At 36.5% G+C, this 11,731-nt stretch overlaps 1 protein-coding gene across 1 annotated transcript; it reads right to left on the reverse strand.

Moving 5' to 3' along the window:
• Positions 1-1,103: 1,103 nt before the first annotated feature.
• LOC107421397 (probable beta-1,4-xylosyltransferase IRX9H) lies at positions 1,104-5,004 on the reverse strand. The gene is made up of 4 exons (XM_016030626.4): positions 3,719-5,004; positions 2,544-2,793; positions 2,214-2,428; positions 1,104-1,491 (listed from the first exon to the last, which is right to left on the reverse strand). The coding sequence occupies exons 1-3, from the start codon at positions 4,510-4,512 to the stop codon at positions 2,258-2,260; spliced, it is 1,215 nt and encodes a 404-aa protein (XP_015886112.1). The 5' UTR covers positions 4,513-5,004; the 3' UTR covers positions 1,104-1,491; positions 2,214-2,257.
• Between the last annotated feature and the right edge of the window lie 6,727 nt (positions 5,005-11,731).

Consider the following 11,731-nt stretch of genomic DNA (forward strand, 5'->3'; position numbering starts at 1 on the left):
TTTTTGGTTTGATGATGTCTTGCAACAATGGCAGTGTTAGGGGCGCTTGTAAAGGAGTACTGGGGGTATCCAAATATTTACCAAACGAGGTGGCTGTAATTTAATGGTAGAAAAATATATGTAATTTAGACATAAATAAATGAACTATTAAACGGTTTAAGTGACAACCAATAACAATCCAATGAAAAGTTGCACATTATTTGTTATATCATTTGGTAAGCAATTTCACATCTCTAGCTCTACAATAAATTTAAAACTAAGAATTTGATCCCTGATGCAGTTCACACTTTCACATCGTGAATTTCTGGTAATAATTTCCACGAAAGCAATATATACCAGTGTTTTTATTTGCACTAGTGGAAATTCAGATAAATTATTTTCAAATATGGAGAAAAAAATTAACAATAATTTGTCTTCCATCCACCCTCAAGGGTTTGGTATGAATGTGCTTGCATTATTTACATAGTTCCCCTCTTTGTTGTATGCATTAGCTCTGTAGCACTGAAAATAATTAGGTCAAAATGATCCTATCTACCGTTGACGTCTCCAGCTCTTAAATTGGTGCCTCAATGTAGAGGATTCACTTCCTAGTCATCCTTCGCTTGTCGTCTTCATATTTCAGATGTTTTATGTATAAACGAATTTATATCCCTATGCTTTATTGATTTACGATCTGTTTTCTATAAAATTCAAAAACTTTTTAAGTCTAGAAGTTTCTATTTTCTTTGATTTGAAAAAGAAAAAGTCCTTTTACTTCAATTGGATATCAAGAAAACCTACACCTTACAGCACAAACGCCTCACTTCCCAGCGTACGGCTATCACGAACCTCTTAATAATAAGACATCCTGTATCATCCTAATTGCAATGTGAAAAAAAGAATTCAAGGGGCCTGCCAAAAATCCGACTTTTCCAATAATCAATCTGACCTTAAGAGAAGAAAGCAAGCATTAACAATTTTACTTTGTCTTACTAAAACAAAAGCTAGATTCCCCTTGCACCCTTAAATTATGGTGTCTATAATTGAATAAATGTCAACAATGCAAGTTCCTCGTATTGTCAAAATGAAATACTCATTTCAAAGAACAATGCCAAAACCAGATGAAATGCCAAAACCAGATGAACTTTCTGGAAAAATCAGAACTATTTTAGGAGATGCTGCCCTTACTTGATTTGATACATGGTCTACATCACATACAGGGTATAATTCTATAACAAACTTACCCCATAGCAATTAGGAGGGGTAAGGTGTGTACCATTCAAAATTAAGCAAGTAAAAACAACAAATACAAGCACTAGAACTCTACATCAAAAACGAAATTTCGATTTTGTAAAAGAATATCAAACAGGGGGGGAAAAAATCACAAATCTTTCTCTTTTCTTCGTCACTGCCGACTGAGCCTAATGTAGATGCTGCTTTATGCTCTGTTGGTGGAAAATTGAAGCAAATATCCATTTAGGGATGACGAACCACCAAGATAAAATATGATAACTGTCATAAAGGAGGTGTTGATTAGATCAGTTTTCATAAAATGGTTAAAATTTACTTATGCAATATGCATAACAATCTTCACATGACTGGTAAAGGACACACTAATACTCTTTAGCTCATTAAGAAAAAAAAAAAAATCTCTACTCAAGTTTCATTTTCTTTTATTTTATTTCCTTCTCTTTTTGATCATGTCTATGTTTTACTTGTTTCAAGAATCACAAGGGAGGGTGGTGAGAAGACCGTACACAGTATTTATGTCTAATTTCAAAACTATGAATCATTCTGATATACAAGGTTAATTATTATAGTTTGTCTTGAGAAACAGACACATGAATGTTTTATTTTATTCCCAAAGTATTAAATCCACACATTGCCCCTAAATCTATCAGTATTATTCATATTAGTCTAACCGTGCAGTTCCCTAATGAGCTTAATTATATGCTCCTTATGTGATTACATAAAGGAACTTTTTATTCGAATTTAGCTAATCTAAGCTGATGTCAATACGCAACTTTAATAAACTCATCTAATGAATTCGCATGATTAGACTAATCTAAGAGAGACACATAGTTTTATGTGGCACTGCTTAAATTTTCATAATATTAAGGATAAAAGTGGGGAAAAAGAAGATTATTGTTAGTTTAGCAAACTAAGCGTAATTAACTAAACATATAATGTATAAACTACAAAAATGTAGTGTTCTTAATACATTTATATCATACCTTTGTCAAGCTACATGAATCAAAATTGCAGGGTTAAAAGTTCATCACTTAATTGGAAGAGCAACATCAAGGTTCTTGTTAAGCTTCCATCCTTTGGGATAAACAAAACTGTGAGCTTCCAAATGCAGATGCCAGCTCATAATTTTTGAACAACCAGCTGGTGTACCTTCCATTTGATATTCATCTTCCACCACTTGTTCTATAAAAGTTGTTTCCTAAGAAAAAACAAAAGTCAGTGCACAAAACATACAGCAACGTAATACGACAACATGTAGCAAATTCAAGATGACATTGCAAAAGACTACGATATGACAAAAGCATGAACCATACTTGGAAACCCTCCTTCACAGCGTCCAACTGTCGAACTGGACGTGAAGTGGGGCGCCGCCATCTCTTTGGATCCCATAAAATTGTGCTATTAAAAGCAAATCCTGACATATCAACATGAAACCTACGGAGTCTCTTGCTCTTCTCGTTTGTGTGCCATCCAATTACTTGAGTCCTATTGCATACTGGACCTTCCAATATGGCCTTGTTTTTGCTTTGTGCTAGCATAGCAACAGGCCATGTGCCAAAGCGGCTACAAAGGCAAGTAGAAGAAGATATAAATTGCAGGAGGAAAAAGGTAGTTAGGGACAAAAAGGCTACAAAAGCAAGTAAATCAAGATATGGGTTTGTAAGAAAAAATATTATAGCTAGGGCAGAATGCAATTGGCAGCGATAAAGCTTTGATATTTACAAAACAGTCTTTATGACATTTAATGACCAAAGCATATGCGAGGCGACAATTCCTTCAAAATCCAACAATGGGAGGGTTTTAATCAGACAGAATAAATCACTAATCATGGTTATCTCCATTCTCCAATAGAAAGACAGAACACGGATTTATTCATCCTCCTTCAAAAAGAAATCATAAATCATCTTTCTCTCTCCATATGCTCAACAAATTTCCATCTCAAAGCATCAAAATCTAGTAAAATTACATAGAAGAAGAAGAAGAACAAAACAGAAGTAGCTCAAGGAAAATATACAATGCACAAAAGGAATCTAAAAACATCCAGTGAGTTAGTCAAAAGGAAACACGAAAACAGAGTAGCCAAAAAAAAAAAAAAAACGAAGCTCAAAAGAAATTTGCAGTCATTTGTTATACAGAGTGAACAAATAAGCCAAGACACAGTTGTTTAAATCAAGTTTATTCAACACTTAGCTATGCTACTACAACAGCAGAGCAATATCAAAATCTGTTTTTGTACCCAAAAAAAAAAAAAAAATGTTATACTTAAAAAGAAAAAATAACTGTGAATAACTAAACGAGAACAAAGAAAATTCAAGAAACTAACAATATGCCCAAATAGCATATGTGATAAAGTATATGATTCCATTTTAGACACGTATCTAAAAAAGCCAAAATACCCAGCAAGCATAAACAACCAATCAAATCAAATCACCCAAAAACAGACGAAAAAGCAAGCAATCCAACAAATAAAAGAAAGATTCAAATGTACCCAATATCTCTCAAGCTATCGAACAACTCGAGCGAATATATATTGTCATCATCAGCAAAATAAACAATGCCATCGAGTCTATGCCGCTCAATGTGCTCCAAAGCAGTATTCCTCTGATGAACTCCTCGGTCCTTCACCTCCGTCGAGTTCTTGTTGCACACCAAGTGTCTATACACCAAACCCGTCTTCCTCAAAATCTCGGCAGTCTCCATTGATGCCGAATTCATCTCCACCACAATCCACAGCACCGGCGGAGGAACAAGCCGGAGCACCTGCCCCAACCTGTTCAAGAAATACGCCTGCAATCCCCTGTTGTACGTCGGAGTCACCACGATTAGCTGCTTCCTTGGCACGAATTCAATCCCATTCCCATCGTTGGCTCCGGAACGTGTTGTATCGACTCCGAGCCGTACGTCGAACACCAATTCATGGCGCTTCACGGCTGCGGCGGCGCCGCCGTCAACGCCGCCTTCTTTCTCCAGCTGCGCGTTGACGTGCGGAGGCTTGATGTCGAACGAGAAGTCCTGCGGACGAATGTCGTCGACGTGACCGTTCAGCATTAGGTCGAGCAACGAACCGAAGACGAAGAACAGCAAGCTCAATAAGAACACCAATGGCCAGCCTTTTCGCCGGAGGACACCGGAGAAGGTTGCCAAAGGCGACGACGACAACGAGTACTTGGAATTGGAGAGAAGCTGCTTCTGAGATTGAGAAGCCGCCGACAACCTAGCACCGCCGTTCTGATACTGCCGGTCATGGTAGGCCGGCGATAGGGTTCTACGGATCGACGCCATTGATTTGCAATAAGAAAAAACCAGAGCAAACTCACTGCTACTACATGATCCAATCCGATACTTTTACTTCGCCCGAGATTTTTCTATTTCGGCGAAACGAAATCGGCGAAGTAATTTTTTGTCTCTCAATTTTTTTTTTTTAATTTATTGCAAAACGAAAAAATTGGATCAAAGAAATGGAAGAGGTTGGAATTGGAAGCGAGAGTTAAGAGAAAGAAACAGATGGAAAAAGGTTTTCTTGGAAGGATTTTTAGGGTTCGGGGCTTTGGACTAAGAAGCCGAAGATCTACCTGAAAAGGCTGAAATTCTGCTTCTCCTTCTTTCACAGAGATTTTGCCGCGGAAGAGAGAGACAGAGAGAGGAGAGAGAAAGTGGTTTTATGTTTGGTCTGGTGCACCCGGAATGACAGACAGCACATGGGGATTTAGGTCCAGAAAGATGGATCTCTCGCTGGGTTGGGGGGTGGTTTTACACGTGGCGTCTCATCAGTAAAGTTGTACGCTCCTTCTATTTTTTCTTTGGTTTTGTTCCCAATCTTAAGCTATATATATATATATATATATATATATTTTGATTTTTTGAAAATTGAAAATGATTCCAATTAGAAATTAGCATTTGGCATTTCGTAATTGGGTTTTGGTGTTGGTAAATGTGAGTTTAACCCCTCTCACCAACTTTGTCTTTTTATATTATTTGTTTTTTGAAAATAAAAATTGTAATAATTTTGGGATAAAAGTAGAGAGGTGTTGACCAGAGCTTGAGGTTAATATCGATTTAATTGAAGAGCCTCGAGGATCGATTCACGATATTAGGTTTGTTTTGGGTTCCATAAATGTTCATTTTGGACCTTTTCTTATAATTTTTTCCCTTAATTTTTCTTATTTGGGTAGCTCATTTATTTCTTCGCCACTTCAATTTCAAAGTGACTTAATGAGCTTGCCGTAGTTTTAAGAGATATTCAACATTTTGTACCTTTAAAAACATTCTTTTTATAGCTACAGTTTAGTAATTACTTGTTTTCTATAAAATTAAATAGCCTAATAATGATTAAGGAAGTTATGTTTTGATATTAAATGATTCACAATATTCATTTCATGCTGCTAGGGTCAAAAACCAATTATTATTAACAACACTAATTTTTATTTTTAAAAATAAATAACAAATAAAAATGAAAATTGTAAAAGATAATAACTAAACTATTTAGTTAAAAAGAAAAAAACTAAATCTTGTTAGAACCAAAAAATTTGGTTCTTTTTTTTTTTTAAACAAAAAAAAGAAAAAAAGAAAAAGAAAAATATGGTCTCTTTGTTTATGTAATTTGTTTTTCTTTTTTGTTATAAGATTCTAAATAAATTAAATTAAATATTGTTGGAACAAAATTTTATCACGGTACACATGTTCATTTGAGTTTAGTTTTGAGTTAGAATTATAGTAGATAGGTAACCTTAAACTACCTATATAGGTTTATATAAGGAAATAAATTGATTAGCACAAATACCATGACAAAAGTTAATCTTTTTAATTAGGTAAAAATTAATTTATATCCTTTTAGTTTTACCATTATTATATATAAAAACAAACTCATTTATCAATTTTTATTAGTTTTTACTAGTTAATTATTAGTTAAAGAAAGGAGTTAAAAATCTTTATTTTATGATTCAATAACATTGTAAAAATATAATTTTGGCATTTAACTGATAAGATTAACTTATAAAAATTTATAAAAATAAAAAAATTAGTCTATTTTGATAATTTTAGGAAACTAAAAAAAGGAATTATTGATTTTTCAAAAAAAAAAAAAGTGGGATCTAAGTGAGATAATGGCAAAAATGAAAAGGTGTAAATTTTTTTTTTTTTTTCCTTTTATTTAGTGTGCCAACTTAGGGGGTGTCTTTCATACAATAAAGGGGTTATCGGTCTTATATAACATTTGGAACAATATTAGCTCATTTAAAATTGCATATTAGCCAACCATACAATTTAATAAGTTTATTGCCCAAAATCCTATACATGAGCCCAAATGATTATTATCTTTTGACAAGTCCAAATGTGCCTTATTAGTCCAAGGCCAACTTGCCAAGCCTTGCTAAAAGCTCATGTTTGAGTCAAAAGGATAAGAGTAACTTGTTAGGCGTGATTGCCTATTTGATAGGTGAGTCATGCCTCAACCATCTGGGAGCAACTATCTCACTCAAATCGTAGCACAATGGCCACGTTCAATTTTACCATCTCAAAAATCACTATTTGTAGTTATTGTCTCTCTCCTTAGACCATCAAAATTACCTACATTTATTCCTAAGCCTTCCAACTACCATATCATTCATTTCATGAGTGTTTCATCGTTCTGAATGCTATTAAGAGTTTTTCGTTAGTGGCTGCTCGCAACACTTTTATTCATTCTTAAGTCTCTAATCTATTTACTATATAAACTTTCTTTCTTAATTACTTTGTGTTGCTCGATTATTATTATGCCTCATTGTTTATGTCTAGCTGTACCATTGGAGTATCTAGTTAGTGAGCTTTATACTCATTAATCTACTCTATTTTAGCTTAATTATTTGTTTATTTCCTTAAGTTTTTGGTATTTTTTGATATGTTTTGTGTGTTTTTATAGAATCAGCTTCAATTGTAGAAAAGGAAGAACATTTGCTCAGTTTATAGAGTTTTGAAGCTATTTCGAAAGCATTTTATCTACAAAGGTAAGGTAAAGTAAGAGATGATTATTTTCCAGACATCATCTTAGTTTTAGAGCATATTTTGAAGTATCTAGCCAATCTTGACCAATAAATAGTCAAAGAAAGATCTCCAAGATCCATTCTTACATGGAGATAAATTTTTAGGTGTGTACACTCAAAGAAAGAGAGTGTACACCCCATTTTTGAACCGTTAGAGTGAAAAAGGTTAATTTTATGCATTTTCTCTAAGGTTTGACTTAAATACAAATTAATCTCCCCAGTTTCAAAAATATCATTAACCTCCTATTAAGTTTTAAAGAATTATCATATTCCCCATCAATTGTTTCACTCATACCCATTGAAATAATATTATCCACACCCTTTTAGGGGTGTTAGTTGTAATTTTTAAAATCTTATGTATGAAATTGTAATTAATACAAACCTTAGTACACTCTTAAAAAGAGAGAGTACACATGCCATCTCTCTTTCTAACATCAGAATTCATGGCGTGTGCACGCCCAAAGAAAGAGTGCACATGCTCAAAATGCCAATTTAACCATTTTTTCCCTTAGATTTTGGCTACTTGAAAATGAAAGCCTACCTTCAAGCCTTTGGTTTATGGGAAGTCATAGAAGAAGGTTATGTAGTGGAAGAGTTGAGAGCTAATGCAACCCAAGCACAAAGAAATGCACATGAGGCCGAAGTTGCCAAGGGGTTCAAGGCCCTCACTGCCTTGCACTCCTCCGTGAGTGATTCCATTTTTACAAGGATAATGTCATGCACAAGTGCTAGAGAGGTTTGGATAAAGTTTCAAGAGGAGTTCCATGGAAATACTAGAACTCGACAAATGCAAGTTTTAAACCTAAGAAGAGAGTTTGAAACCTTGAATATGAAGGAGAATGAGCTTGTCAAGGATTTCACGGAAAGGATGCTCAAAGTGGTAAATCAAATTCGGGTCCTTGGTGAGCAATTGACCTATCAAAGGGTAGTAGAGAAAGTATTGGTGAGCTTACCCGAAAGGTTTGAAGCTAAGATTTCCTCCCTTGAAGAATCTAGAAATCTTAGTGAAATAACCTTGAGTGAGCTCATCAATGCGCTTCAAGCAACCGAACAAAGAAGAGCCATTAGAAAAGAGGAGACCATAGAGAGTGCATTCTATGGTCGCCACGGCAACAAAAAGAAGAATAAAGGAAGGAAGAGCAACAACACCAACCAAACCGGTTTTACAACCAACAACAACACAAACAACAACAAAAGTGGATGGAATCAACAACAACAACAACAAAGCCATCAAAATCAAGGAGGGCACCCAACTTGCCGTCATTGCAAGAAGCTTGGACATCCACCATCCAAGTATTTTTGGAGGCCGGATGCATCTTGTAAAAGATGTGGAGGAAAATGCCACATTGCCAAAGTATGCAAGCAAAGGAGACAACAAGCCAATGTGGTTAATGTAGAAGCCGATAACCTATTTGTGGCCACATGCCTTAAGGCCACAAGTAGTGGTCTCGGTTGGCTTGTGGATAGTGGTTGCTCACATCACATGAGTTTCCAAAAGGATGGCTTTATGGAGCTTGACCGAAACTACAAAACCAAAGTGAAGATTGGTGATGGCCGGTTCATGAAAGTAGAAGGCAAAGGAGATGTGTGCTTGAACACCAAGGAAGGTACCAAAATTATAAAAGATGTGCTATATGTTTCTAGTTTGTGTGAAAACTTGCTTAGTGTAGCACAATTGGTAGAAAGAGACTTTGCTTTAAATTTTGCAAAAGATGGATGTATCATATATGATGCTTGTGGTAATGAGCTGTTTAAGGTACCATTGAAGGACAAAAGCTATAGATTGGACCTAGTTAAGAATGAACAAGCCTTAAAAACCAAAGTGGAGTCCATTTCTCAACTTTGGCATAAAAGGCTTGGGAATTCTAGCTATGGTGCCATGAAAAACACCAATGCCATTGTGAAGGACATGCCAAAGATTGAGGAGATGAAAAGCCTATGTGATGTATGCCAACTAGGGAAATCCACATGGCTTCCATTCCCTAAAGCCGGTTCATGGAGAGCTAAGGAGAAGCTTTAGCTAGTCCATTCGGATGTGTGTGGACCGATGAGTTTGTCATCAATTGGAGGATGTAAGTACTTCCTAACCTTCATTGATGACTACTCAAGGATGTGTTGGGTATATTTTCTAACAACCAAGTCACAAGTGCTTGAGAAGTTCATGGAATTCAAGAAGATGGTGGAAACCCAAAGTAATGCAACGATGAAGTGCTTGAGAACCGACGATGGTGGAGAATATACAAGCTTGGCTATGGAGGATTTTTGCAAAGAAAATGGAATGGTGCATCAATTCACAACACCATACACACCACAACAAAATGGTGTTTGTGAGAGGAAAAATAGGACCTTGATGGAGATGGCAAGGTGCATGATACATGAGAAGAACATGCCAAAGAAGTTTTGGGCCGAAGCCATATTCACGGCTAGCTACATCCAAAACCGAGCATACACCAAAGCCAATGAGTCCAAGACACCCTATGAGATATGGTATGGAGAAAAACCATCTTTGGACAACATAAAAATCTTTGGAAGTGTTTGTTTTCTTCATGTTCATCCACACATGAGGGACAAGCTTGACAAAAGGGCAAATGTGGGCATCTTGGTCGGCTTTAGTGAGGTTACCAAAGGTTTTAGGGTTTTCAACTTGGAAACCAAGAAACTTGTGGTAACAAGGGATGTGAGGATTGATGAAGACGCTGTTTGGGATGGACAAAGGAGGAGCTTCTTGTCCATGAAGATAATGCTCGGTTGGATGATGAAGAAGAAGAAACCAATGACAATGACAATGAAGAAAATGAAGATGATGAGGAGGATGCATTTGAGACCATTGGAGCCGAATTGGAGGTTGTAGATGGTGTTAGAGGAGAAAGGCCATTGTCCGAAATATATGAAAGGTGCAATGTTGCCTTGAGTGATCCTACCAATGCTCAAGAAGCTATGCAAAAGAAAGAGTGGATGGAGGCCATGCAAACCGAAATGGATATGATAGAAAAGAATGAAACTTGGTCTTTGGTTTCTAAACCTAAAAACAAGAAACCAATTGGTGTAAAGTGGATTTTTAGGACCAAGTTCAACTCGGATGGAACAATATGCAAGCACAAGGCAAGGCTTGTGGCAAAAGGCTATGCATAACAAGCATGTGTAGATTATGGAGAGACGTTTGCACCGGTTGCAAGAATGGAGACCATAAGGCTCATCCTATCCATCTCGGCCTCAATGTCATGGAAGGTGTACCACCTTGATGTAAAGTCGGCTTTCTTGAATGGTGTGCTTTAAGAGCAGGTTTATGTCAAGCAACCCGAGGGCTTCATTGTTCAAGGACATGAGGACAAAGTCTACCATCTACACAAGGCACTTTAAGAGTTAAAGCAAGCACCTAAGGCTTGATATGGCAAGATTGATGGTTACTTGACCTACCAAGGTTTTAGGAGGAGTTCAAATGAGCCAACACTATACATAAGGAATGAAGAAGGCATGATTGTTATCTCACTCTATGTGGATGATTTGTTGGTCACGGGTGAAAATGAAAAGAATGTGGAAGTTTTGAAAAATGAACTTGAAAAGGAGTTTGACATGTCAAGCCTTGGTGAAATGAATTACTTCCTTGGAGTGGAAGTGATGCAATGCTCTAGGGGTATTTTCATATCTCAAGAGAAATACATCAAAGATCTTTTAAAAAAGTTCAACCTTGATGAATGCAAGCCAATGTCAACACCAATGAGCCAAGGAGACAAATAGAAGAAGGAGGATGGCACACCAAAGGTAAACCCGACCCTATATAGAAGCATGATAGGAAGTTTGCTCCATGTATGTTCATCAAGACCAGATATTATGCATGCCACATGTGTTTTGTCTAGATATATGCAAGCACCATCCTAAAACCATTTTGTAGGTGCCAAAAGAATTCTTAGATACTTAAAAGGAACACAAGACTTTGGAGTTTGGTATGATAGGCAAGATGTGATGAGATTAATGGCCTACTCGGATAGTGATTGGGCTGGATGCTTGGATGATATGAAAGCACTTCGGGGTATCTTTTCTCACTTGGTAGTGGACCATTCTCATGGAATGCAAAGAAGCAAGCAACAACCGCTCAAAGCACCGCCGAAGCCGAGTACATTGCTTTCTCTTCATGTGAAAATCAATGCATTTGGCTTAGGAAATTATTGGAGGACCTTGGTTATCCTCAAGAGGGTTCAACCATTATTAAATGTGACAACACTTCAGCCATATCAATAGCCAAGAACCCCGTTCAACATGGAAGGACAAAACACATACCGGTGAAATATCACTTTTTGAGGGGGTTTGAAGAAAATGGAGAAGTAAGCTTGGAATGGAATATATCAAGACCGAAGATAACCTTGCAGATTTCTTCACCAAGCCACTTCCAAAAGCAAGATTTGAGACCTTGAGGAGTGTTGAAACGTGGTGATCTTGCCACAATGTGCAAGGTAGTTCGGTTACACTTGTACTCTTTGTTTTGC

The sequence above is a fragment of the Ziziphus jujuba genome, chromosome 5 (genome assembly GCF_031755915.1).
Source record: "Ziziphus jujuba cultivar Dongzao chromosome 5, ASM3175591v1".
In the NCBI taxonomy this organism is placed as follows: domain Eukaryota; kingdom Viridiplantae; phylum Streptophyta; class Magnoliopsida; order Rosales; family Rhamnaceae; genus Ziziphus; species Ziziphus jujuba.

Coding starts and splice junctions, on each gene's coding strand:
- LOC107421397 (XM_016030626.4), bottom strand. CDS start 4,512: ATGGCGTCGATCCGTAGAACCCTATCGCCGGCCTACCATGACCGGCAG. Junction 2,794..3,718: donor GATAGCTTGAGAGATATTGG/GTACATTTGAAT, acceptor TTGCCTTTGTAG/CCGCTTTGGCACATGGCCTG. Junction 2,429..2,543: donor CTGTGAAGGAGGGTTTCCAA/GTATGGTTCATG, acceptor GTTTTTTCTTAG/GAAACAACTTTTATAGAACA.